Source organism: Pelodiscus sinensis, chromosome Z (genome assembly GCF_052426305.1).
Source record: "Pelodiscus sinensis isolate ZL-2025 chromosome Z, ASM5242630v1, whole genome shotgun sequence".
In the NCBI taxonomy this organism is placed as follows: Eukaryota; Metazoa; Chordata; order Testudines; family Trionychidae; genus Pelodiscus; species Pelodiscus sinensis.
In genome coordinates this window covers 2,335,831-2,358,466 of record NC_143085.1, presented here as the reverse complement: position 1 = coordinate 2,358,466, position 22,636 = coordinate 2,335,831, and the positions used below count along the sequence as shown (strand labels likewise).

Genomic DNA, 22,636 nt, shown 5'->3' with positions numbered 1-22,636 from the left:
ACCTTGAAGTGGTGAACCAGCAGGGCTTGGACTTCCGCCCTGGGAGGGGTTGGGGAGCTAACTCTTGCAGGAAACTTTGGGAACCCATCCATCCGGCCTTGGGCTCTGGTTCTGGACACAGACCCCCATCTTCCCTCATGTGATGGTGGGCCCATACCCTCCCCATCTCCCGGCCTTCTCCCATTCCGGGGCAAAGTCCATACTGAGGGGGTTGCCGATATCCATGATATAAACACCCGTGCGCATCTCGCTTTTCACAGCCAGCGGAGAGCCCGTGAAAAGACATCCTCCTAGATCTGTGAACCTCCCTTTGCCCAGATTCCCAGCGAGCTGGTAAAAAAGGGGTGTCAACGACCCATTTCCCTAGGAGGGTGGGGAAGCTCTAGAATGGGTTCCCTAGGGAAGTGGTGGAATCTCCGTCCATAGATGGCCTGGCTTGACGAAGGTCTAGCTAAGTGGATTGAGTTGGGATTGGTCCTACTTTGGACTTGATGAGCTTCTGAGGTCGCTTCCCACCCTAAGCTTCTACGAGTCTACTTGCAACAGCCTGCTTTTTCGGAGGCGGCGCAAAGAAAGACCCATAGAAATCCGTTCCTGTGATGCGTTTTGCCTCCAGAGATTCGGCCGTGTTCAGTATTTTTGGTGAAACTACCTGGCAACCCTAAGAAAAGCGGCCTTTTGTTCCTTTGCAACCTGCTGGTTGATCTAGTCTCTTTCGGAAATCCTGGCCTTCACATCATCCTCTGGCGAGGAGTTCCACAGGTTGACTGTGGCTGCATGAAGAAAAGCGTCCTTTTCTTCCTTTGAAACTTGCTAGTGTATCTAGTTCCTTATGGAACCCTGTTTTGAAGTCCTGGCCTTCACATCATCCTCTGGCGAGGAGTTCCACAGGTTGACTGTGGCTGCATGAAGAAAAGCGTCCTTTTCTTCCTTTGAAACTTGCTAGTGTATCTAGTTCCTTATGGAACCCTGTTTTGAAGTCCTGGCCTTCACATCATCCTCTGGCGAGGAGTTCCACAGGTTGACTGTGGCTGCATGAAGAAAAGCGTCCTTTTCTTCCTTTGAAACTTGCTAGTGTATCTAGTTCCTTATGGAACCCTGTTTTGAAGTCCTGGCCTTCACATCATCCTCTGGCGAGGAGTTCCACAGGTTGACAGTGTGCGGCAGGAAGCAAAACGGCCTTTGGTTTGTTTGCAACCTGCTGCCTGTTCATTTCATTGGGTGACCCCGAGAATCTGGAGGATTCTGGACCCCCAACTACAGAAAGGACGTGGACGCATTGGAGAGGGTCCAGTGGAGGGCGAGCTAAATGATTCGGGGGCTGGAGCACATGACCTATGAGGGGAGGCTGAGGGATTTGGGTTTGTTCAGTCTGCAGAAGAGAAGAGCGAGGGGGGATTTGAGAGCAGCCTTCAACTTCCTGAAGGGAGGTTCCAAAGAGGATGGAGAGAGGCTGTTCTCAGTAGTGACGGATGCAGAACAAGGAGCCATGGGCGCAAGTTACAGTGGGGTGGGTCTAGGTTGGATAGTAGGAAAAACGATTTCCCGAGGAGGGTGGTGAAGCACTGGGATGGTTCCCTAAGGAGGTGGTGGAATCTCCATCCCTGGGGTGTTTAAGTCTCGGCTTGACCAACCCCTGGCCGGGTTGATTGAGTTGGGATTGGTCCTGCCTTGGGCAGGGGGCTGGACTTGATGACTCCTGAGGTCTCGTCCAACCGTCCGGTTCTATAAAGTGAATGAAGTCGTGTGGGGTTGGTGGTGACTCCGTGAGGCCACCGGAAAACCTGGGAGGATCACCGGCCTAGAAGCGCTGTCCAAGCCTGATCTCTAGTTCACGGTCTCATCCTCCCTCCCCAGGGCTCACCTCCCTCACGCCGGCTCCTTCCACTGCGCCGAGACGGGCCTTGGCTTTGAGGTGAGCGCGGCCGTGACGGTGGAGTACAGCTACGGCTCCTGGGCGGAGAGTCTGAGCCCGTCGGCTCAGGAGAACTGGATGGTCGTTGGCCCCCTCTTCCACATCCGGGCCGAGCCCCACCGGGTGCGCGCCGTGCACCTGCCCCACTTCGTGTGCCTCGCAGGTAGGGCAGAAACGGGGAGCCGCGGGGGGAGCCGCCCTCTGCAGCCAGCGGGGCTCGGGGAGGTGTCGAACTCCCTCGACGGCCCAGGCGTGGAGGGGGTCGGTCGGTGCCGGTCAGTCTGGTCTGTGAGCAGCAAAAAGTCGAGGACCTACGGCGCTAGAGCGCCGGGTTGCCTCTCCCTCCTCTTCCTCGTTTTCCGGGCTGGCCCAATTCAGTTCGAATCCCCTCAGGATCGAGTGAGGATTGGTCCTGCCTTTGAGGCCCCATCTCTGCTCCTCCTCTCCCCCACCGAGGCCCTGCCTCCTGGCGAGGCCGGAAGCCAAAACCGGACCACCGCCCCGGCCGCTAAAGAAACTATGTGGGAGGAGGCAAAAGACCCACATGGATCGGCAGTTGGCTAACCCTAACCCTAAGGTCATATCAGGCCCCGTGAAACTTCATATTTATTAATAATCGGGAGCGAGCGCTGAGGTAGAGAAATGTGTCCCGGCCCGAGGCAGTACGGCCCAATGGCCACAATCTGTAACAAGCTCTAGAGTCCAGGGCAGCACAGCCTAACGGTGAGGGTCACAGGGGCAGTAGACCCGGCAGGGTGGCTTGTGCCCACCCTACACCACCAGGACCCAAGCGGGGGAGTAATACACCACGCGCTCCAGAGAGAAGCCCGCCGCCACACACTGAGCTCACGCGGGCGGGAGATACCACGTCCTGCCCCGTTGCTTCGGGGAACCTCAGTAGCAGGTCCTTCTCCTCCACTAGCCAGCCCAGACTGAATGGAGCTGCTCCCTTTTATACTGTTCCAGCCGTTGGAGCGTGCCCAGTGCGGCTAGGGGGCGGAGCTTCTTCTGCTCACAAGTTCTTAATCCCTCCTGGCCCTTCTGTGAGGTATGCCCACCCTGTCACAAAGGGACACGTTATCGAGGCTGGCCAGGGCCAGAAAACTAGGAGGAATTTCTGAGGGATCTAACTCCAGTAGGTGAGTGATTAACAGGACGACAAATATAATGAGGGCAAATGCAAAATAAAAGGGAAAGGTCTTGAGTTGGAAATGAATACGGAGACGATTATTGTGCCTTTGGGATAATCCGTCGTAAAGGAGACAGCGAAGAGGAGGAAGGATAAAAGACTATGAAACACAGATCGTAGGGATTGAAGACTTCAGTTCTCCTGTCCCACAGAGCAAGGGGCATGCGATGAAATGAAAAGGTGGCCAACCGAAAATTGATCCATGGACATCGTTTTTCCTATGACCTGTAATTCGACTGCGGAACTCTCTGGCATAGGAAGCTGTTAAGGCCAAGAATTTAGGACTCGCTGAACACAGAGCCGACATTAGTGGGATAATCCTTAGATCCAGGGTTGAGTCATCATTACCGATAACAATGCTGGTGGGGACGTTAAACCTGACAACTGGGACCGGAAGTGGCAGCCCCCGGCTTGCCTGGCTCCAGCCCCCAAGTCTTTGCGGTTTCTTTTGCAGACGGAGCCGACGAAAGCTTGTGCCGCATTGCCCATTTTGAAGCTGGCCGGATGACCCCTGAGCGACCCACGAGCATCAACCGCTTTTTTGCCGTCCTAAAGAATCCCAGCTTCTCCCAGCTTGGCGTACTTTGGAGAAAGCTACGGTCGGCCTTAACATTTATCCCCATCCATTCCCTTGTGCTGATCTACCGGACGCTCAGCATGGCAGACGTCACGCTCCACCTCTACCTGATACCTAATGACCACTCACTGAAGAAGGTAAAATAGTTTGTCAAAGGCTGGAAATTGGTGGCAGCGGTGGGATTACTTAATGGTTTCCTGTTGTGTTCACTCCCTCTGGGCCATCTGAGGCTGGAAATGGGTAGCAGTGGTGGGATCACTTGATGGTTCCGTCGTGTTCACTCCCTCTGGGCCATCTGAGGCTGGAAATGGGTAGCAGCGGTGGGATCACTTGATGGTTCCGTCGTGTTCACTCCCTCTGGGCCATCTGAGGCTGGAAATGGGTAGCAGCGGTGGGATCACTTGATGGTTCCGTCGTGTTCACTCCCTCTGGGCCATCTGAGGCTGGAAATGGGTAGCAGCGGTGGGATCACTTGATGGTTCCGTCGTGTTCACTCCCTCTGGGCCATCTGAGGCTGGAAATGGGTAGCAGCGGTGGGATCACTTGATGGTTCCGTCGTGTTCACTCCCTCTGGGCCATCTGAGGCTGGAAATGGGTGGCAGGGTTTGGTCAAGCAACAAAACCCAGCTCTTCTCCCACTGTGATCACTTTCCACCCATTTTATTTCCTGGGAGAGTTGAGGGTTAAGAGATACGGCGTTCGCCCACTGAAGAATTGGTGACATACGCGGGCAAAGGGCCTAAAAGACACACTCACCAGAGGGCTACATTGACAAAGGTCAATTGTTCCTCAGGTATGACAATGTTTTGCGTTCACAGGCCATTGAAGAAGAAGAAACAACGTGGAAATCAACGCATGTGCCCAAACCTCCTCAGACCAACCCTCTGTACTTTGGGTCTCGGTACCAGGTGTCCGGTTTGGAAAATCTGGAGATCACGCCAGCGGTAAGTGGTCCTCTCCCCGACCAGCATGGAGGAAGGAAACATTGGGATCCTCAGAATCCACCGAACGAGGATTCCGAGTGAGCGTTAGCGCTCGGAGTACATCAGATCCTTCACTGGTGCGTCTTGTCCCCGGGAAAAGGGTTCAATTTGGAATTACAGGCTACATCTAGACTATTTCGAAAGAGGGATGTAAATCGGACAGATCAAAATTGCAAATGAAGCCGGGATGTGAATTTCCCACGCTTCATTTGCATAACGGCGCAACCGCGCGCTCTGTCGAGAACGGGCTTTTTGAAAGTAAAACTGCCATCTAGTCTCGGCTCTTTCGAAAAAAAATCCTTTTCCGAAAGAACCAGGAAAGTTCATTTTTTGGGGCGTTACGGTTCTTTCGAAAGGGGTTTTTTTCCCCCCGAAAGAACCCGCCTAGATAGCAGTTTCACTTTCGAAATACCAGTTTTCGAAAGAACGTCCGGCCGCCGTTATGCAAACGAAGGGCGGCAAATTCAAAGCTTGGCTTCACTGGCAATTTCCATCGGTCTCGTTTACATCCCTCTTTAGAGGGAGGTCGTTTAAACGTGCCCATAGTAGGGTCCTTGATGGGCTGGTCAGCCTCCCGCTAAGGTGAAGACGAAAGTCCAACCCCACGACGCTCCATTTGGCTATAGACCAGTGGTTCCCAAACTTTTCGGCATCATGCCCCCCCCCAAAAATAGCAAAACGTGAGAAAAAAAAAAAGAACATTGTCCTGCCCTTTTAAGAACAGAGTAGGCATTGCCCTTTTAAGGGGGCCATTTTGAAATCTGCCCCAGCCAGCCCGAGCTGCACATGTTCTGGTGGCTGAGCAGACAGACCTACTGAGCTCTTTCTTGAGGGGGGGCAATTGATGGGGGGGGGCTGGGTTGCCTTGAGCCCCCCTCCAATTTCTTCATGGCCCCCCCAAGGGGCACACCCTTCAGTTTGGGAACCCATGCTGTAGACCCTCCCTGTTGTCCTCCGCCGTTCTCCCAGGCATGAACAAAAACGGAAAAGGGACCCAAACCGTCAGCCCCCACCGGGCCTCCCAGCCCTGTCCCCAAGAAGTGCGTGCTCTTCAGGGTTGGAGGGGCGGAGCTAGCTGGGCCCAGTGCTGCCCTTTAACCCCGTCCTTCCCAGTGTGGAGGTTGTATGCCCCACACAGTGTGCTTCGGAACGACGGAGATGTCAACGGCGGCTCTACCGCCTTTGCCGAGAGTCCGTTGGCTTTTCGCCCTTGCGGGAGAGGCTCGTGGCTTTAGCCCCTGAGGATCTTGCGTGCTCAGCTCTGGGAACTTTCAGGGACGCCTAGGATGGATGAGCCGTGGTGGTTCCCAACTCCTGGGGTTGATGGAGGCCTCGCCCATTGGGTACAGAAAGTCCAAGGCAGCTAGTCTTTCACAAGCCAGAGCCTCTGTCTAACCCGGACCTGGCTGGTCCCCCGGCGAGTCCCTCATGGTTGGAGCCTGGGGCTGTCCGTTCCCGCTCTTGGTGCCGGAGGACGAGTCTCCCGACGCCTTCTCCCTTTTGCTTCAGCAACTGGACTTCTGCTACTGGAGCCCCGGGGAGCAGCAATCGTTTGTGGAGATCTACACCCGGGAAATGAAGAAGGAAATCCAGCTCAAGGTGAAGGGCCAAGAGGACGGCAGCTTGGTCTGGGAGACCTTGGTGAGGCCAGGTAGGTCCAGTGACTTGTGACTCGTGAGGGCCCTCAACCCATTCACATCAGGGGGAGACTTTCCATTGACTTCTTTGGCTTGTGGCCGTCAGAAGTGATTTCTCCTGCACCAAGGCCAAACCAAGCTGTGGCCCAAACACTGCTAGGCACCCTCCCCCACATCCAACCAGGGTGTGCCCACCATGCCCGCTCCGTGGTGGGACTCATAGAATCCTAGAATGAGAAGGACCTCGAGAGGTCGTCAAGTCCAGTCCCCTGTCCTCACAACAGGACCAAACCCACCTAGACCATCCCTGGTAGATGTCTACCCAACCTGTTCTTCAATATCTCCAATGATGGAGATTCCACAACCTCCCATCTCCTGTCCCCACGGCACGACCAAGCCCCATCTAGACCATCCCTGGTAGATGTCTACCCAACTTGCTCTTCAATATCTCCAGTGATGGAGATTCCACAACCTCCCATCCCTTGTCCTCACGACAGGGCCAAGCCCCGTCTAGACCATCCCTGGTAGATGTCTGTCCTACCTGTTCTTCAATATCTCCAGAGATGGAGATTCCACAACCTCCTGTCCCCTGTCCTCACGACAGGACCAAGCACCATCTAGACCAGCGGTTCCCAACCTTTTCCAGGTGGGAACCCATTTTGACAATTCAGGAAAACTTGGTGACCCAGGGCAATTCAAAAAAATGTGTGAACGGCTCCTTAAAAGCCACCTTGGTCCTGCCATGAGGGCAGGGGACGGGAGATTGTGGAATCTCTATCGCTGGAGATATTGAAGAGCAGGTTGGGTAGACATCTACCAGGGATGGTCTAGATGGAGATATTGAAGAGCAGGTTGGAAAGACATCTACCAGGGATGGTCTAGATGGGGCTTGGTCAGACACTTGGCGACCCTTTTGAAATGTAATGGCGACCCATATTTGGGTCCTGACCCATAGGTTGGGAAACTCTGGTCTAGATCATCCCTGGTAGATGTCTATCTGACCTGCTCTTCAATATCTCCACTGATACAGATTCCACAACATCCTGTCCCCTGCCCTCATGGCAGGACCAAGCATGGTCTAGACCATCCTTCGTAGATGTGTATAGAATCATAGAACACTAGAACTAGAAGGGATCTTGACAGGTCATGAAGTCCAGGTGCCTGGCAGGACCAAGCCCCGTCTAGACCATCCCTGGTCGATATCTACCCAACCTGTTCTTCAATATCTCCAGCGATGGAGATTCCACAACCTCCCATCCCCTGCTCTCATGGCAGGACTAAGCCCCAACTAGACCATCCCTGGTAGATGTCTACCCAACCTGCTCTTCAATATCTCCAACGATGGAGATTCCACAACCTCCCATCCCCTGTCCTCACGACAGGACCAAGCCCCATCTAGACCATCTCTGGTAGATGTCTACCCAACCTGCTCTTCAATATCTCCAACGATGGAGATTCCACAACCTCCCATCCCCTGCTCTCATGGCAGGACTAAGCCCCAACTAGACCATCCCTGGTAGACGTCTACCCAACCTGCTCTTCAATATCTCCAACGATGGAGATTCCACAACCTCCCATCCCCTGTCCTCACGACAGGACCAAGCCCCATCTAGACCATCCCTGGTAGATGTCTACTCAACCTGCTCTTCAATATTTCCAGCGATAGAGATTCCACAAGCTCCCGTCCCCTGCTCTCAGGGCAGGACCAAGCACCATCTGTGGTCCCTACAGGGAGGGGTGTGGATAACAGTCTTCCCCCAAGGACAAGGGAACCCTTTCATCAGGCCCCATCCCGGAGTTTAATGGGACTGTCATGGGGATGGGGGTGGCATGCCTGGTCTCCTAATGATGACCTCTAGGGACAGGGGAGATGGAAGCTACAAGTCTGCTGGGGCAGACTCATTCATCTCTAGTGCCGCTAGGGTCCGTGGGCCTGTACCAGTGTGGGTCAGCAGGTGGCCCTGCTGACTCCCTACACTGGCTCGGCATAACCAGAACGTCTCGTCCCTGTGTCAGGGCGGGGCAGCAAACCATCGAGCCAGTCTGTAACAGTTTGAGACTCAGGCCTGCCCACGGGCCGAGCAAGGGTAGCCACGCCAGGTGTGGCGATCAGCAGGGATCCGGGCCACAAGGCACTGCCCCCTCGACTTCCGTCTCACCAGCCGGTGCGGCGTCGGCTTCCCCTGGGCTGCGTCCTAGTTCCCCTGGGAGCCTACCTGCTTCTCAGGGTCCTCTGGAGTGTCCATGAGTTCGGGACCCAGGCCCGGTGGTGCAGCCCAGTCTCCTGGTGCGGGCTCTGGTCCACTCGGTGCCTGGCGTGGTTCGGAGTGATGTTGGCCTGCCTCCCAGAACCGGTCATCCCTCAGATGTCGGGGCCATTGGGCATCCCTCCTGGGGAGGCCAGGAAGCACATCTGGACTGCTTTCCCTGCTCTTATAGTCCTGGCCCCGCCCTTCTGCTTCCTGTGGGAGGGGCTAGGTAGCTCTAGCTCCACCCACCAAGGGGTCTTATGGAGGGCTTCCCCTTCCGGGTCAGCCCTATTTGGCCTGGCAAACCCATGTGTCCTTCTCTGGAGCACCAACCCTGCGAGGCGAGTCCGCAGTCTCTCCCCTTCGTAACCCTCAGCTGCCCACCTGCCCTGACGCTCCAGGATCTGGAGAAGAGGACCTTGTATGGGGCAGGAGTTCCCCGGGAACGGTCAGGGAGCAGGGGCATTGGTTAGGGGGCAGGAGGAGCAGCGGGGGTTAAAATAGGAGGTGAAGGTTGTGGGGGGGGTCTGTCAGGGAGCAGGTGGGTTGAATAGGGGGCAGGAGATCCCAGCGAATCGATGGAGATTCCAGAAACGATCTTCGGAAGAGCGACCAACTCTTTAACGGTTACGTTGGGGAAGGAAGCTCCCCCAGTCTAGCTTTAAGGACAGGTCGGACACCAGGCGAGCCAAGAAACTCTAGAAATCAGACACTGCCCTCAGCCTCTGATAGTCCCCCACGAACGAATCAACCAGGCACTCAACTAATTCCTCGCTTGTCTCTTCCAGGGGATGTAAGACTTCCTGCTTCGCCCTCCCTCGGGCTCCCAGGTCAGTGCGATTTTTTTTTAACCGTGCTTTGGAGTTTACACAGTCTGTGCCCGTTCTTGTCCTCCGGCTTGAAGCATAGACACGAGGGCACCGTCTCTATCCCCGTGACCACAAAACCCTTGTTAAGGTTGCAAAGAGGCATCCGTTCCCACTGCGCTGCCGAAATCGGAGCAGAATGCCAGGAGTCAGCAACAGCCAAAACCTTTGAAAGCCAAGAAACGCAAAGTTAACGTTTTAAGAGGATTAAAAAACCACAAAGTGTTCAAAGTTTTTGAAAATGCCCCAAACAACCTTAACCTTAACTCTGCCCTTTGTGCCACCGGTTCCTGCCCTAGGCACAGAATGTACATTGACACCAATGTTAAATATTCCTTATGCTGTTCTTTGCCCTCTGCATGGAGTAAGTTTGCTCTGGGTGGGGTAGAGATGCTCCTACACTCGTTTGGCCACACTGAGCTGTGACATTTCTCCGCTCCCCTTGCTGGCTAGCTTTATTACGCCTCTGATCCTCAGTCTCTGTTGTGTTTATCCTCACCCACCTGGTGTGGGAAGGCAGAGCTGTTGCCCAGCTGGCAGAGCTGAGTGACTTGCCCGAGGCCACACCGGAAGTCGGTGGCAAACCAAGGACTTGATCCCTGGTCTCAAGTTGGTGCCCAAACCTCTGCCCGATCTCTCCTTTGCCAGGGAGGTTACTCTACAGCAGTGTTTCGTAAACTTTTTACGACTGAGGAACACCAAACAATTTTTTTTTATGGGGAACACCAAAGATTTTTTTGTTGAGGAAAAAAAGCCCCCAGGGAAAAGTTGAGTGAAAAAAAAAAAGAGGCTTGTCCCTTTAAGGGCAGCCATTTTGAATTCTGTTCTCTCCACAGCACAGCAGTGGTACCATGGAACACACTTTAAGAAACACCGATCTAGACCATCCCTGGTAGACGTCTATCCAACCTGCTCTTCCATATCTCCCATTAAAGGCGGCCATTCCCCAGACCAAAAAAAAGGAGACTTATGCCTTTAAGGGCAGCCATTTGTTGACAAAAAAAGGAGGCTTATCCCTTTAAGGGCAGCCATTTTTAATTCTGTTCTCCTCCGCAGAACATCCTTTAAGAAACACTGCTCTACACTCTAATCAGTGCCACTGCTAAGAACTGGTTTCCCGGTTCCCATCTCAAACCTTCTCCCACATGGTGATCCCCTTAACTCTGCCCTACTATGGAATGGCCTGAACCATTAGCAGGGGTGCCCTAGACCATCAAGGTTGGCTCAACTCAGCAGCCCTCTGATGACATCGGATGTCTTTACCTACCAGAAACGTGCCCCGTGCTTTGGCCTAGCGGAGGAGAGGGACTGGGGGAGGAGGAGGTCGTGTCTCTCACGTGCAGCAGCATAACGCAGGGCTGGTGTCTCCATTAGGGGCGGCCTTTGTGGAGAAGCACCGGCTGCAGCTCCGCGATCGAATGGGGCTGCTCGACTCCATGCTGGCCCGCTTCCGGGACGCCCAACTCCTCAACAGCGAGGAAGAGGAAGAGGTGAAAAGCCACCAGACCAGCAAACGGCGGAACGACGCCTTACTGAAGCTGGTGGAGAGGAAGGGGATTCGGGCACAAGAGAAGCTGTACCAAATCCTCCGGGAGACAGACCCATGCCTCGTAGAGGACTTGGAGGCATCCCAGTAGGGTCAGGAGAACTTCCTCTTGGCCACAAGCACTGAGGGCTACTGCCGTGGCCAGTCGTCACGGAGAAATATGTTTGAGGAGAGATTTTCAAGCCACGCCACTGGGCCACCACCACGAGGAGTCGGAAATCTGTGGGGATTCCCCTGCAGAGCGGACCCTCTGACACGTGGCCATCAGGCCTCACCGAGAGCAGCCCTGACTCCTCGTCCAGTGCCGTCACTTTTAGGCCTCCTTTCCTAGTACAGGCGCTGCTGTGGATGCTCTGGAGAACGTCCAGCGGAGGGCAACCGAAACGAGGAGAGGTGGAGGGATCTGGGCTTTTTTGGTCCACAGAAGAGTGAGAGGGGATTGGAGAGCAGCCTTCAACTCCCTGAAGGGCGGTTCCAAAGAGGATGGAGGGAGGCTGGAGATGGCTGGCAGAACGAGGAGGAGGTCTAGGTTGGAGATGAGGAAAAAATGTCCCGAGGAGGGTGGGGAAGGCCTGGAACGGGTGGAATCTCCATCTCTAGAGATTTGGAAGGTCCAACGTGACCAAGCCATGGCTGAGATGAGTTAGGGTGAAGGGCAGGAAAATGGGCCGTTGAGGCCGAAACGGGGCTACCACCATGCCCAACGGCATGACGGCTGTTGCCGTGGAAATGTCTCCCTGGCAACAGGAACCATGAAAACAGCATGGACTCGCCATCCCTAGAGGTTTTGAAGGCCCGGCTTGACCAAGCCCTGGTTGGGTTGATTGAGTTGGCTTGGTCTTGCTTTGGACTTGATGACCTCCTGAGGTCTCTCCCAACGCTAGGCTTCTACGAGTCTACTTTCAACAGCTTTCTTTTTCGGAGGCTGCACAGAGAGAGACCCATAGAAATCCATTCCTGTGAAGTGTTTTGCCTAAGGTAGATCTAGAAAAGTGATTCTTCCCCTTGATTCGGCTCTGGTGAGGCCACATCTGGAGTGGTGTGTCCTGTTCCGGGCCCCCCGCTACAGAAAGGATGTGGACGCATCGGAGAGGGTCCAGCGGAGGGCGACCAAAATGATGAGGTGGCCTGAGCAGACGACCTATGAGGAGAGATTGAGGCATTTGGGTTTGTTGGGGCCGAAACGGGGCTAACCACCATCCCCAAAGGCATGACCGCTGTTGGTGTGGAAATGTCTCCCTGGCAACGGGAGCCATGACAACGCCGTGGACTCTCCATCCCTAGTGGTTCTGAAGGCCCAGCTTGACCACACCTTGGCTGGGATGACTGAGTTGGGGTTGGTTCTGCTTTGGGTAGGGGGTTGGACTCGATGACTCTTGAGGTCTCTTCTACCCCTAGGAGTCCGTGACACCTGTAAGAACTTTTCAGTAGAGTCATGCCTCATCTCAAGTATCACCTCCTTCGCTCCTCTTCCGCCACAGTCTCGCTTTTAGGGACCAGGCTAAAGTCTTCCTCTCTTCGGACAGTCACTCTCCCGTTGGACTCAGAACGTGATCCGTTCAGCATTGGGGGATTCCGTGTTTAGCCCTCATCGCGGCAGACAGAGAGACTCCTCACCGAACTAAAACCAAACGGCCGCTGATATCCAAGCGATCGTGACTTCATCGCGTTGACCGTGTGCCAACAGGACGGTACTTCTGAAGGGTCCACTTCAGAAGACTACTCGAGAGTCGTTGTGGGTCGTTCTTTGAAAACTTCCACTCAGTGTGAAGCGGCTGGCAAAAAAAGCCAACAGAATGTGCAAAATCATTAAAAAAAGGGATAAGAGAATTTACTGCCTCTACATAAAATCGTGGGATGGCCACATCATGAATATGGGCGTACAGATGTGGTCTCCTCATCTCCAAAAAGTTATATTGGCATTGGAAAAGGTTCAGCAAAGGGCAACAAAAATGATTCAGGATTTGGAGCGGGGATCCATATGAAGAGAGATTAAAAAGACGGGGACTTTTTAGCTTAGGTTATGTCTAGACGACAGGCTTTTGTCGACAGAAGTTTTGTCGACAGATACTGTCAACAAAGCTGTCGACAAAGAGCGTCTAAACTACAGCCAGTTCTGTCGACAAAGCAAGCCACTTTGTCGACATGACAGTGTAGACGCAAAGGACAGCGTACATGCAGTAATGGCTTCTGTCGACAGAACTCTGTCGACAAACGGCGTTACTCCTCGTAGAATGAGGTTTACAGCCGTCGACAAAACTGCCGAGTTCTGGGGACGTTATGTCGACAGAACTCAGCGGCAGTGTAGACGCAGGTATCGTTTTGTCGACAAAAGTCCACTTTTGTCGACAAAACCCTGTAGTCTAGACACACCCTTAGAAAAGAGGAGACGGGGGGGATAGGATAGAGGTCTGTAAAATCGTGACTGGGGTGGCAAAAGTGAATAATGAAAAGTTATTTACTTGCTCCCACAACATTTCAACCAATGAAACCAATAGGCAGCAGGTTTAACAGACCAAAGGAAGTTTTTCGTCACACAGCGCAGTTAACCTGTGGAACTCCTCGCCAGAGGATCTGGTGGTGGCTAGGACTTTAACAGGGTTCAAAAAAGAGCTAGATTATGGAGGTTAAGGACTGTTGCACTTCCAGACACCTACTAAGGAACAAACCTGGATGGGGGGGGGGAGCTTTTAGGGTTGTTTATTGGTACAGATTCTTCAGAAAAACGGGATACTCTCATACATCACATTCATGCTGGCAGTTTTTTCAGAAAATCGTTTCATCCTCTCAAAACGAGGGTTACAGGGATGCTGAAAAAACATGTCGGCTCTTCCGAAAAACATTTTGCAGTATCCCGGAAAAACTCTGCAGTCTTGACGTTCCCTTGGCTGGCACCAGCTCTTCCGGATGTTCTGAAAAACAAAAAGAACATTTTCCGGGGAGGGCAGGGTGGTAGGTTCAAGTCCCGCACCCGGGAAGAGGTGATATAAAGGGCGCCCTGAAACTAAGGCAGGGGAAAGGGTTCCCGGGTGGCCTAGAGGATCGGGAAGGGTGATAGGTTCAAATTCTGCCCACGAGGCGAGGTGGGATAAAGGGATATAACGTGCCTGGGGGGCACATTATATCTTATAAACACTCCCCTCCTTTACAAGTATTCTTCACACAACGCATTGTCAACCTGTGGAACTCCTTGCCTGAGGAGGTTGTGAATGCTAGGACTATAACAGAGTTCACCTTTACAAGTTTTCTTGCTGATTTCTTTATCTGCGCGCTGTTACCCAATAATTAGCTATGTTGCTCTGTAAACCAGCCAAGCCTTCGTAACTGCCTCCCTCTGTGGGTTCCAGGTAAAGGATTCCCACTGCTCACTATTAAATTAACGGGGTAATGTGCCTCAGTTTCCCTTTTATACAGCAGACCAAGTTTTTAATAGCCTAGCTATTGCGAAGCTTTAATTTTTTTTTTCCAGAAAAGCAGAAGCAATTATTCGTCATCCCCTCCATTTATTCACAGTAACAGAGAAGTGTTGCTGCTATCGCAATTTTCCTTGGTGCTAGGTGTTGGCCGGTTATCATTCCCGCAAGCCCAAACGGTTTTCTCTTCCCGAAAGAATAATTTTCAATGTTGCAGGGTTACTCATTAACGCTATGTTTACTCCCACGTTAAACAGTAACATTAGCATCACGTTTCTGAACAAGTGGGTGTTTATAAATATCTTGTTATATACCAGGCCTTTTATTTCGACAATTTACTCCTGAGGACAGTGTGTGTTATACCCTCTTGAAATCTTTGAATAGCAGACCGCTTCTATCCCTGTACGGTCACTTAGGATCTGTCTAGGCTACGGGGTTTTTTTCGAAAGAGGATATGCAAATTCCCACGGGTCTTCTTCCGATCTCACTTTCGAAAGAGGATCTTTCAAAAGCAAAAGTAGCTGGGATACTTTTCTTCGGGGAGGGTGGAAAACTCCTTTTTCGAAAACACATCCTTAAAAAAAATGAGGTTTACGTGGTTTTTCTGAATTTTTTTTTCCTGAAAAAACTGCATCCAGACTACTTTCGCTTGCGAAAGATCCTCTTTCGAAAGCAAGATCCGTGGGAATTTGCATATCCTCTTTCAAAAAAAACCCCGTAGTTTAATCTCACACACACACACACAGACACACACACTTACTTTCTGGCTTGCTTTCAGATCCAAAGTTATCAGCAACCCAGAGACCTAGTCTTGAAAACAGACACGGTGAACGTGCAGAGTTCTGATTACTCTTCACTTTCAAGTCCTGCTTCCAAAGCACACAGCAAACACACAACCCCTTGTGGCTTCTTGCTGGAATCCATGTGGTGTGTCTCAGATTTTATGTACCCTCATCAAAGCAAGTACCTTTCCTATCTAATTTCTATCCTATGATCCTTATCTGCTTCTTTTAACTATCCGATCGTTAGGTGCTTATAGATTACCCGTTCTGCTTACTTGTTTTTCCCTTTGATATTGTCATACCTTCTGCTCCTTATTTCCCGCCCCCTTCCCTCCTCTTCCTTCTCCCCAATTTATTTTGTGTCTGCACATCCTAAACTCAAAACTCCGGTCATCTGAAGAACTGGGCTGTGCCCACGAAAACTCATGATAACAGCTACAAGTTTTGTTAGTCTATAAAGTGCTACCCGACCATGTGTTGTTTTTTAAGTTTAGCCTGTAGAGACTAACTTGGCTACCCTCTGAAGCTTCCAGTCTGATTTTTGTTCCCAAAAAATAAATCCAGAACCCATCCTCATTTTCTTGGGTTTGGCTGCTCCAAGGACCAGCCACAACCTGGTCTATCACAAGATATTGAACCTTATAAAGCACTGAAGTACGTTAAGGATTAAAAGCTGAATACCAAAAGACAAGCAGCATTAGTTATCTGCCTCTGGGGTGTACCGTCACAAAAAAAAGCACTGTTCGTGAACAATATGGATTCTAAGCTAAATGGGGCCTGGTGGCCTTGGGTATGAGAAATTGCATTGTACTACAGATAACATACCAAGGGCATGATAAAACGTTCAACGAAGTAGAACTAAGAAAGCCAAGGTCAGGGAAGAGGAAGAAGCATAGGAATGTGTCTGGTCAGTTAGACACCAGCGAAAAGGAGGAAGTGGGATCGTGTCCAACTGGTTACAAGGTCTATCAATCGCTATTAGCCAGGCTGGGTAGGAATGGTGTCCCTAGCCTCTGTTTGTCTGGGAGTTGGTGGCAGCGGTGGGATCTCTTGCCAATTCCCTGTTCTGTTCCCTCCCTCTAAGGCATCTGGCATTGGCCACTGCCACCAGACAGGGCACTGGACTGACCCAGTCTGGCCGTTCTGATGAAGCTGAAAACAAGGCTGAGCCAAATCACATGGGGGGGAAGAAATTGATCAGAAAAACGGGCATGGGAGTTATGGACATCCTTCGAGACACGCACGAGAGACAATCGTGAAAGAAGGCCAGATTGGTTAAAAACTCCAACCTGGTATTGAAGGGACAGCAGCTATCCTATAAAATGTAACAAGCAAAAGAAAGGGGGTGGTCGAAGGTAACGAATATCAATCCGAAGCTAAAGTGGATATGGAAGCAAACCGACACAAAAACATAAGGCCAGCCAGACTGAATCAGACGGTCCGTCTAAGCCCAAGGATGCTGTCTGCCGATGCCCCAGAGGGAGAGAACAGGGAATCATCATGTGATCACAGAGAGATGTCCGGCTAGCAGTCGACCACGTCAGGTCCAAAAAAGAACCCTTTACTTTCGTCTCTTGTACAGAACGAGAAGGAACTAGCCAAATTAATGATCAATAATAACAATGCCAGAACGGCCAGGCCAGGTGAGACCAAAGGTCCATCTAGCCCAGTATCCTGTCTGCTGACAGAGGCCAGTACCAGGTGCCCCAGAGGGAAGGATCGCAACAGGGAATCCACACTTGATCCCTCCCGTCACCCACCGACAGACAGACGCTAGGGACACCCTTCCTACCCATCCTGGTGAATAGTCATTGATGGACCTAACCTCCATGAACGTATCTAGCTCTTATTTGAACCCCTCTTCAAGTCCTAGCCTTCACCACATCCTCCGGCGAGGAGTTCCACAGGTTGACTGTGCGCTGAAGGTACGTCTAGACTATAAGCCTCTTTCGAAAGAGGCGATTTCAAAATACGACCGCTCCCCGAGTTACGACCACCTCCACTTACGACCGCCCGCGCTTACGACCAAAGTGGTTGTAAATGCAGATCCGAGTTACAAACGGCGATCCGCGCTTAAGAACAGCGCGGTCGCCATGTAACTCTATGGGATCCGAGTTACAAACACTTCGAGTTACGGACCACGTGTTGGCCCGTAACTTGTTCGTAACTTGGGGTGCGGCTGTAATCTTTCCAAAAAGCCTTTTTCAAAAGAGAGTATCTAGACAGCAACCAGTATTTTCGAGAGAGAGAGAGACGCTTTTTCGAAAGATCACTCAGGCAGTCGGGATGCTCTCTTTCGAAAAAGCCCCGTTTGTGGTCAAGAATGACTTTTTTTGAAAGAGCACTTTCGAAAAAAGGCGTTCTTCCTCGAAAACCTCCTTTACCACGGTCGAAAAAACGGCTGTGTTCTTTTGATTTCGAAAGACCGCGGCAGCAGTCTAGAGGCAGGTCAAGTTTTTAAAAAAGAAAGGCTACTTTTTTCGAAAAAACCCTGCGATCTAGACACACCCTGAATCAATAATAATAGTACGGAAGCGTCCAGTAAATATTCTACACTGTATTTGGGAAGACCAGAAGCTGGGGTCGTGTCAGACAATAACACTTCTTCCATCCCGCTCCTATCCCGGGAGACGACTAGACAGCTAGTTTTCAAACAAGTCGAGTTCACTTCTATTCAACAGACGGGTGGGCAAGAATTTGTAAGGGGGAGAGCGATTCCAAGAATTTGGCTGCGCTCTTCCATGATATTAACGGACGAGGACTCGGTCTTCTCCCGGCCGGCGCTGAACATCTGTAAGTTCAATTAGCACGATCCAGAGATTACCCTGCTGTGCTTACGTGAGTTTCTTTCTACAGGGCAAACATGGGGCATAAAAAAACCAAACAGAAATTGACCACTTTCTACACGACTGTGTAACTGAAATCAGTGGATCTGACAATGTAGAAAACACCCACCAATTATTTATAGGAATGACACTCTAATGTTTAACAGCGCGATTAATCGGGATTCATTATTTTAATCCTTGACAGCTCTAGTCAACAGGGTCAACCGAACACGCTGGGTCATTCAAGACCTGTCTGTTTGACTTTGCCCCTCGGCAAGAAAATGCAGCAGCCGATGCAGGACTCGATCAAGGCAGAATTAAAGGAGGGTTGTAGAATGAACACGAATCAATGTGGAAGAATCCCGGTGAAATATGCAGACGATACCAACTGGGGGTGTGGTAACGTCTCCAAAAAGCAATTAACCCTTTGCCGCCGGTGGGAGAGAAGAACATCAGAGTGGCCAGACCAAAGGTCCATCCGGCCCAGTATCCTGTCTGCTGACAGTGGCCAATACCGGATGCCCCAGAGGGAGGGACACAACAGGGAATCCTCACGTTTCCCTCTTCTGTCATCCATTTCCAGACAAACAGAGGCTAGGGACAGCCAGGGTGGGTAGGAATGGTAACAGCCATTGATGGACCTAACCGCCATGAATGTATCTAGCTCTTCTTTGAAAATCCTAGTCTTCACGACATCCTGTGGCAAGGAGTTCCACAGGTTGAATACACCTCCTTGTTTTAAACCGGAGTGACAGATTTTAGCCATAAAACCAGGGCGGAAAGTAGACGCCAGGACTTACCTGTGTATTCTGCCTGATGTCCTTAACAATAGGGGGGTGGCGTTGGGACCCAAGAAGGGGTGGGAGAGCAGAGCAGGGGAGACACACTCACCGAACAGTCCTTCTGGGCCGACGTCCTGGAGCCTGGGGTGGCAGTTGTGGTAGCCAAGCATCTGGAACCCTTTTAAATCTCCCCCCACCCCACCCCCATCAATGGTAGCTGCCCCTTTTGCTCCCTCCTGCCGGTAGGGTCCAGCTGAGGCGTTGCTGGTGTCCTCAACAGGGTCGCCAACAGGGGCAGCAAATTTGGCCATGGATGGGCCAAGCCGGTGGCCAGTTCTCACCAGCCCACTTCCACCTCGGCATAGAGCTAACCCAGAAGAGCCTCCATTCTCCATACCACCCATCTGTAAAATGGGGGCATATGGTGGGGGGGTCTGCCCCCCACCCCCGGTGCTGAGAGGGCAGAAACAGACCTAGTCCGCCAATTAAGCAGCAACGAGGAGCCTTGATTAGACCCGAGCAGAACTGGGCCGGAGCTGGTAGCCGGGAGGAGGTTTGTGGGTCCTAGCCTGGAGGGATGGGGGGACCCCGAACAGAACAGGGTAGAGAACAGTGCTCATAGGACTGAGAGTCAGGAGCAGCTAGAGAGGGGACTGTGCGTTGGAGGGTCTCTGGGCCTACGCCGGGGCGGAGGACACCACAGAAGGGGACTAGCAACCGGGCCGGCGGCTGAGTCACCAAGAGGAGGCACCTGCAATGGGGCTGGGACCCACAGCTGCCCTCTGGGCCTGTGGGAATCAGCCTGGTACCCCATGGAGTGATGGAGAAACAGCCATGAGGTGGACAACCCAGTCCTGACCTGCTGGGGCCGGCTCGCAGCTCTGACACGTTGGCCGGACGCCAGCGGAAATTTCCGTGCCCAAAGGACGGGGGCTGAGGCGGCCTCAGCTGTTGCCCGGACGGGGAGACGCTCCGAGCGGCGGGCGAGACCACCTCAGCGGCCCCAGGCTGAATGAGGAAGAGGGCAGGCTGAGGAACCTTCCGGAATGGAGGCTGGGCTGAGGAACCTTCCGGAATGGAGGCTGAGGGGGAAGAACTAGGCCCGGCTTGTTCTTACACAGCTTCCTTGGCAACGGCAGGGCCCTGACGGCGTGGCAACATTGAGAACAATACCGGGGCTTTAGGGCAGGGTGACCGCGGCAGCCGCTGAAAACGACGGCTGGCTATTTTCCAGCCTCAGGACGTGGAAAAGGCTATCCCTCGACAAACACCACCAGGGGGCCCGGTCCAGCTTCCGGGCCATAGGTGGGGCGTGTCTCCTCTTCAGTCCTGCTCAGGGTGTCTCAAGGAAGATCCACAGCCCCTCCATCGCCTTGAGCGCCCCAAGAGACGTGGGGGTCGGTACTTACCGGCAACTCTCCGTAGGGAGGCCCTGAGAAGATGAAAGGAAACGACCTATTACCGGGCGTCTGGTTTTCGACTGGAGAACCCAGATGAGGAGGGACCTTGGCACTGAAGACTAGACTATTATAAGCCCAGTACAGGAGCACAAGTGCCCATGGTTAAGCAGCCTTCTTCCTGCCCTAGCTCCGGAAGGTTCTTAGAAGACATTTACGGGGAAATTTGAGCTAAAAAACACCACAGAACACGAAGAAAGCTGTACACAAACTTTACAGGACCGCCAGAAACTTGGCCACACCCACAGTAAGTGGACATCCGGCTAACTCAAATCGTGCCGGACCACGGAGGTTGCCAGACCAGAGCGTGCCGGATTAAAGAGGTTCAATCTGTTCTATGTTGTAGGGCCTTCTCCAGTCCTCCAGCACCTCACTCATCGTCCAGGAGGTCTTAACACTAACAGCTAACGATTTTGTGGCCCGTTCTGGGCACCGCATTTTAGGAAAGCGAGGGAGAAATTGGAGAAGGTGCCGAGAAGAGCAACCAAAATGCTTAAAGGCCTAGCAGACATGAGCTATGAGAGAAGACGGAAATAATTGGGTTTAATTTGGAAAAGAGGAGACCGAGAGGGGACATGATAGTGGTTTTCAAGTACCTAAAGGGTGTTACAAGGAGGAGGGAGAAAATTATTCTCCTTGGCCTCTGAGGATCCAACAAGAAGCAATGGGCTTAAATTGCAGCAAGGGAGGCTGAGGTTAGACATCAGAAAACACGCCCTAACTGTCCGGGTGGTTAAGCACTGGAATACATTTCTCTTTTTCTCTCTTTCTTTATTCTTGCTTCCCTCTCTCATCTTTTTCTCTCACTTTTTCCTTTACTCTAGTTCTCTCTCTCTCCTTTTCTCTCTTTTCTTTCTTTTTTCTCTCATGTTTTTCTTTTCTCTTTCTTTTCTTTTTCTTTTTCTCTCTCGTTTTTTTCTTCTCTCTCTCTTTTCTTTTACTTTTTTCTCTCTCATTTTTTTCTTCTCTCTCTTCTTTTTTTTCCTCTCATTTTTCTTCTCTTTCCTTTCTTTTTCTCTTTTATCTCGTTTTTTTCTTTTCTCTGTTTCTCTCTTATTTTTCTCTTTCCTCCCTCGTTTTTCTTTTCTCTCTTTTTCTCTCTCCTTTTCTCTCTCGCTTTTTTCTTTTCTCTTTCTCTCTCCTTTTTCTCTCTCTCTCCTTTTCTCTCTCGCTTTTTTCTTTTCTGTCTTTCTCTCTCCTTTTCTCTCTCGCTTTTTTCTTTTCTCTCTCTCTCTCTCCTTTTCTCTCTCGCTTTTTTCTTTTCTCTCTCTCTCTCTCTCCTTTTCTCTCGCTTTTTTCTTTTCTCTCTCTCTCTCTCTCCTTTTCTCTCTCGCTTTTTTCTTTTCTCTCTCTCTCTCTCTCCTTTTCTCTCTCGCTTTTTTCTTTTCTCTCTCTCTCTCTCTCCTTTTCTCTCTCGCTTTTTTCTTTTCTCTCTCTCTCTCCTTTTTCTCTCGCTTTTTTCTTTTCTCTCTCTCTCTCCTTTTTCTTTTCTCTCTCTCTCTCCTTTTTCTTTTATCTCTCTCTTTTTCTCCCTCCTTTTCTCTCTCGCTTTTTTCTTTTCTCTCTCCTTTTTCTTCTCTCTCTCTCCTTTTTCTCTCTCTCGCTTTTTTCCTCTCTCTCTCTCCTTTTTCTCTCTCACTTTTTTCTTTTCTCTCTCGCTCTCTCTATCTTCTCTTTTTCTCTCTTTTCTTTTTCCCCCCTCCTTTCTCACTCCTGCAGGGACCAGGGAGAGGTCCATGAAAATGTAATAAATTGAAAAAGGGGTCCCTAGGCTCAGAAAGGTTGGGAACCGCTAATCTAATGTATCTAAGGGTATGTCTACACTACAGAGTTTTTTCCGAAAAAACTTCAATTCTGTCCACACTGCACTCACGTTCTTTTGAAAGAAAATCAAAACAACAGGGAGTTTTCTGATGTGGACGATCCTCTTTCTACAAGAAGCCTTTTTCCGAAAGAGCTCATTTGGAAAATGGCACGTGTGGACGGGGAAGAGGGAGTTCTTTCGGAAGAAGAGGAAAGAGCACAGGTATCCTGGTCGTCGCTCCACCCACAGTAATCAAAGTATAAATGTGAGAAAGCGTCCATTCAGTGTGGAAGCTCTCTTTCGAAAAAGCAGATCGCTTTTTCAATGCCCTTTGGCAGCACGGACGCGCTCTTTCGGAAAAAGATTTTTCAGAAGGTCTCTTCCGGAAAAGCTTCTTCCGAAAGAAACCTGCAGTCTAGATGTAGCCTAGATGTGTTTAATCTGCTCTTTCCCTGCTTTGGCTTGCGTTCCTTCCCCCTTAGGACACATCTACACAGCAGGGCTAAAGCCGAAATAAGCTACACCACTTCAGCAACATCAACTGCGTAGCTGACGTCGAAACAGCTTATTTCGACTTTTGGCACTGTCTACACAGCAGGAAGTTGAAGGCA

General features: G+C 51.4%; 1 protein-coding gene across 2 annotated transcripts in view; it reads left to right on the top strand.

The window, feature by feature from the left end:
• Window positions 1-21,553, top strand: part of LOC102445807 (caspase recruitment domain-containing protein 8-like) — a 65,198-nt gene extending 43,645 nt beyond the window's left edge. The window contains exons 7-12 of one of the 2 annotated variants that reach the window (XM_089775289.1): window positions 1,858-2,078; window positions 3,559-3,818; window positions 4,500-4,625; window positions 6,174-6,315; window positions 9,339-9,380; window positions 10,791-21,553. In XM_089775289.1, the coding sequence (XP_089631415.1) occupies window positions 1,858-2,078; window positions 3,559-3,818; window positions 4,500-4,625; window positions 6,174-6,315; window positions 9,339-9,380; window positions 10,791-11,053 (1,054 nt within the window). In that variant the 3' untranslated portion in view covers window positions 11,054-21,553. The remainder of the gene's footprint in view (window positions 1-1,857; window positions 2,079-3,558; window positions 3,819-4,499; window positions 4,626-6,173; window positions 6,316-9,338; window positions 9,381-10,790) is intronic. The other variant, XM_075897863.2, reaches the window with a different exon arrangement.
• The last annotated feature ends 1,083 nt before the right edge of the window (window positions 21,554-22,636 follow it).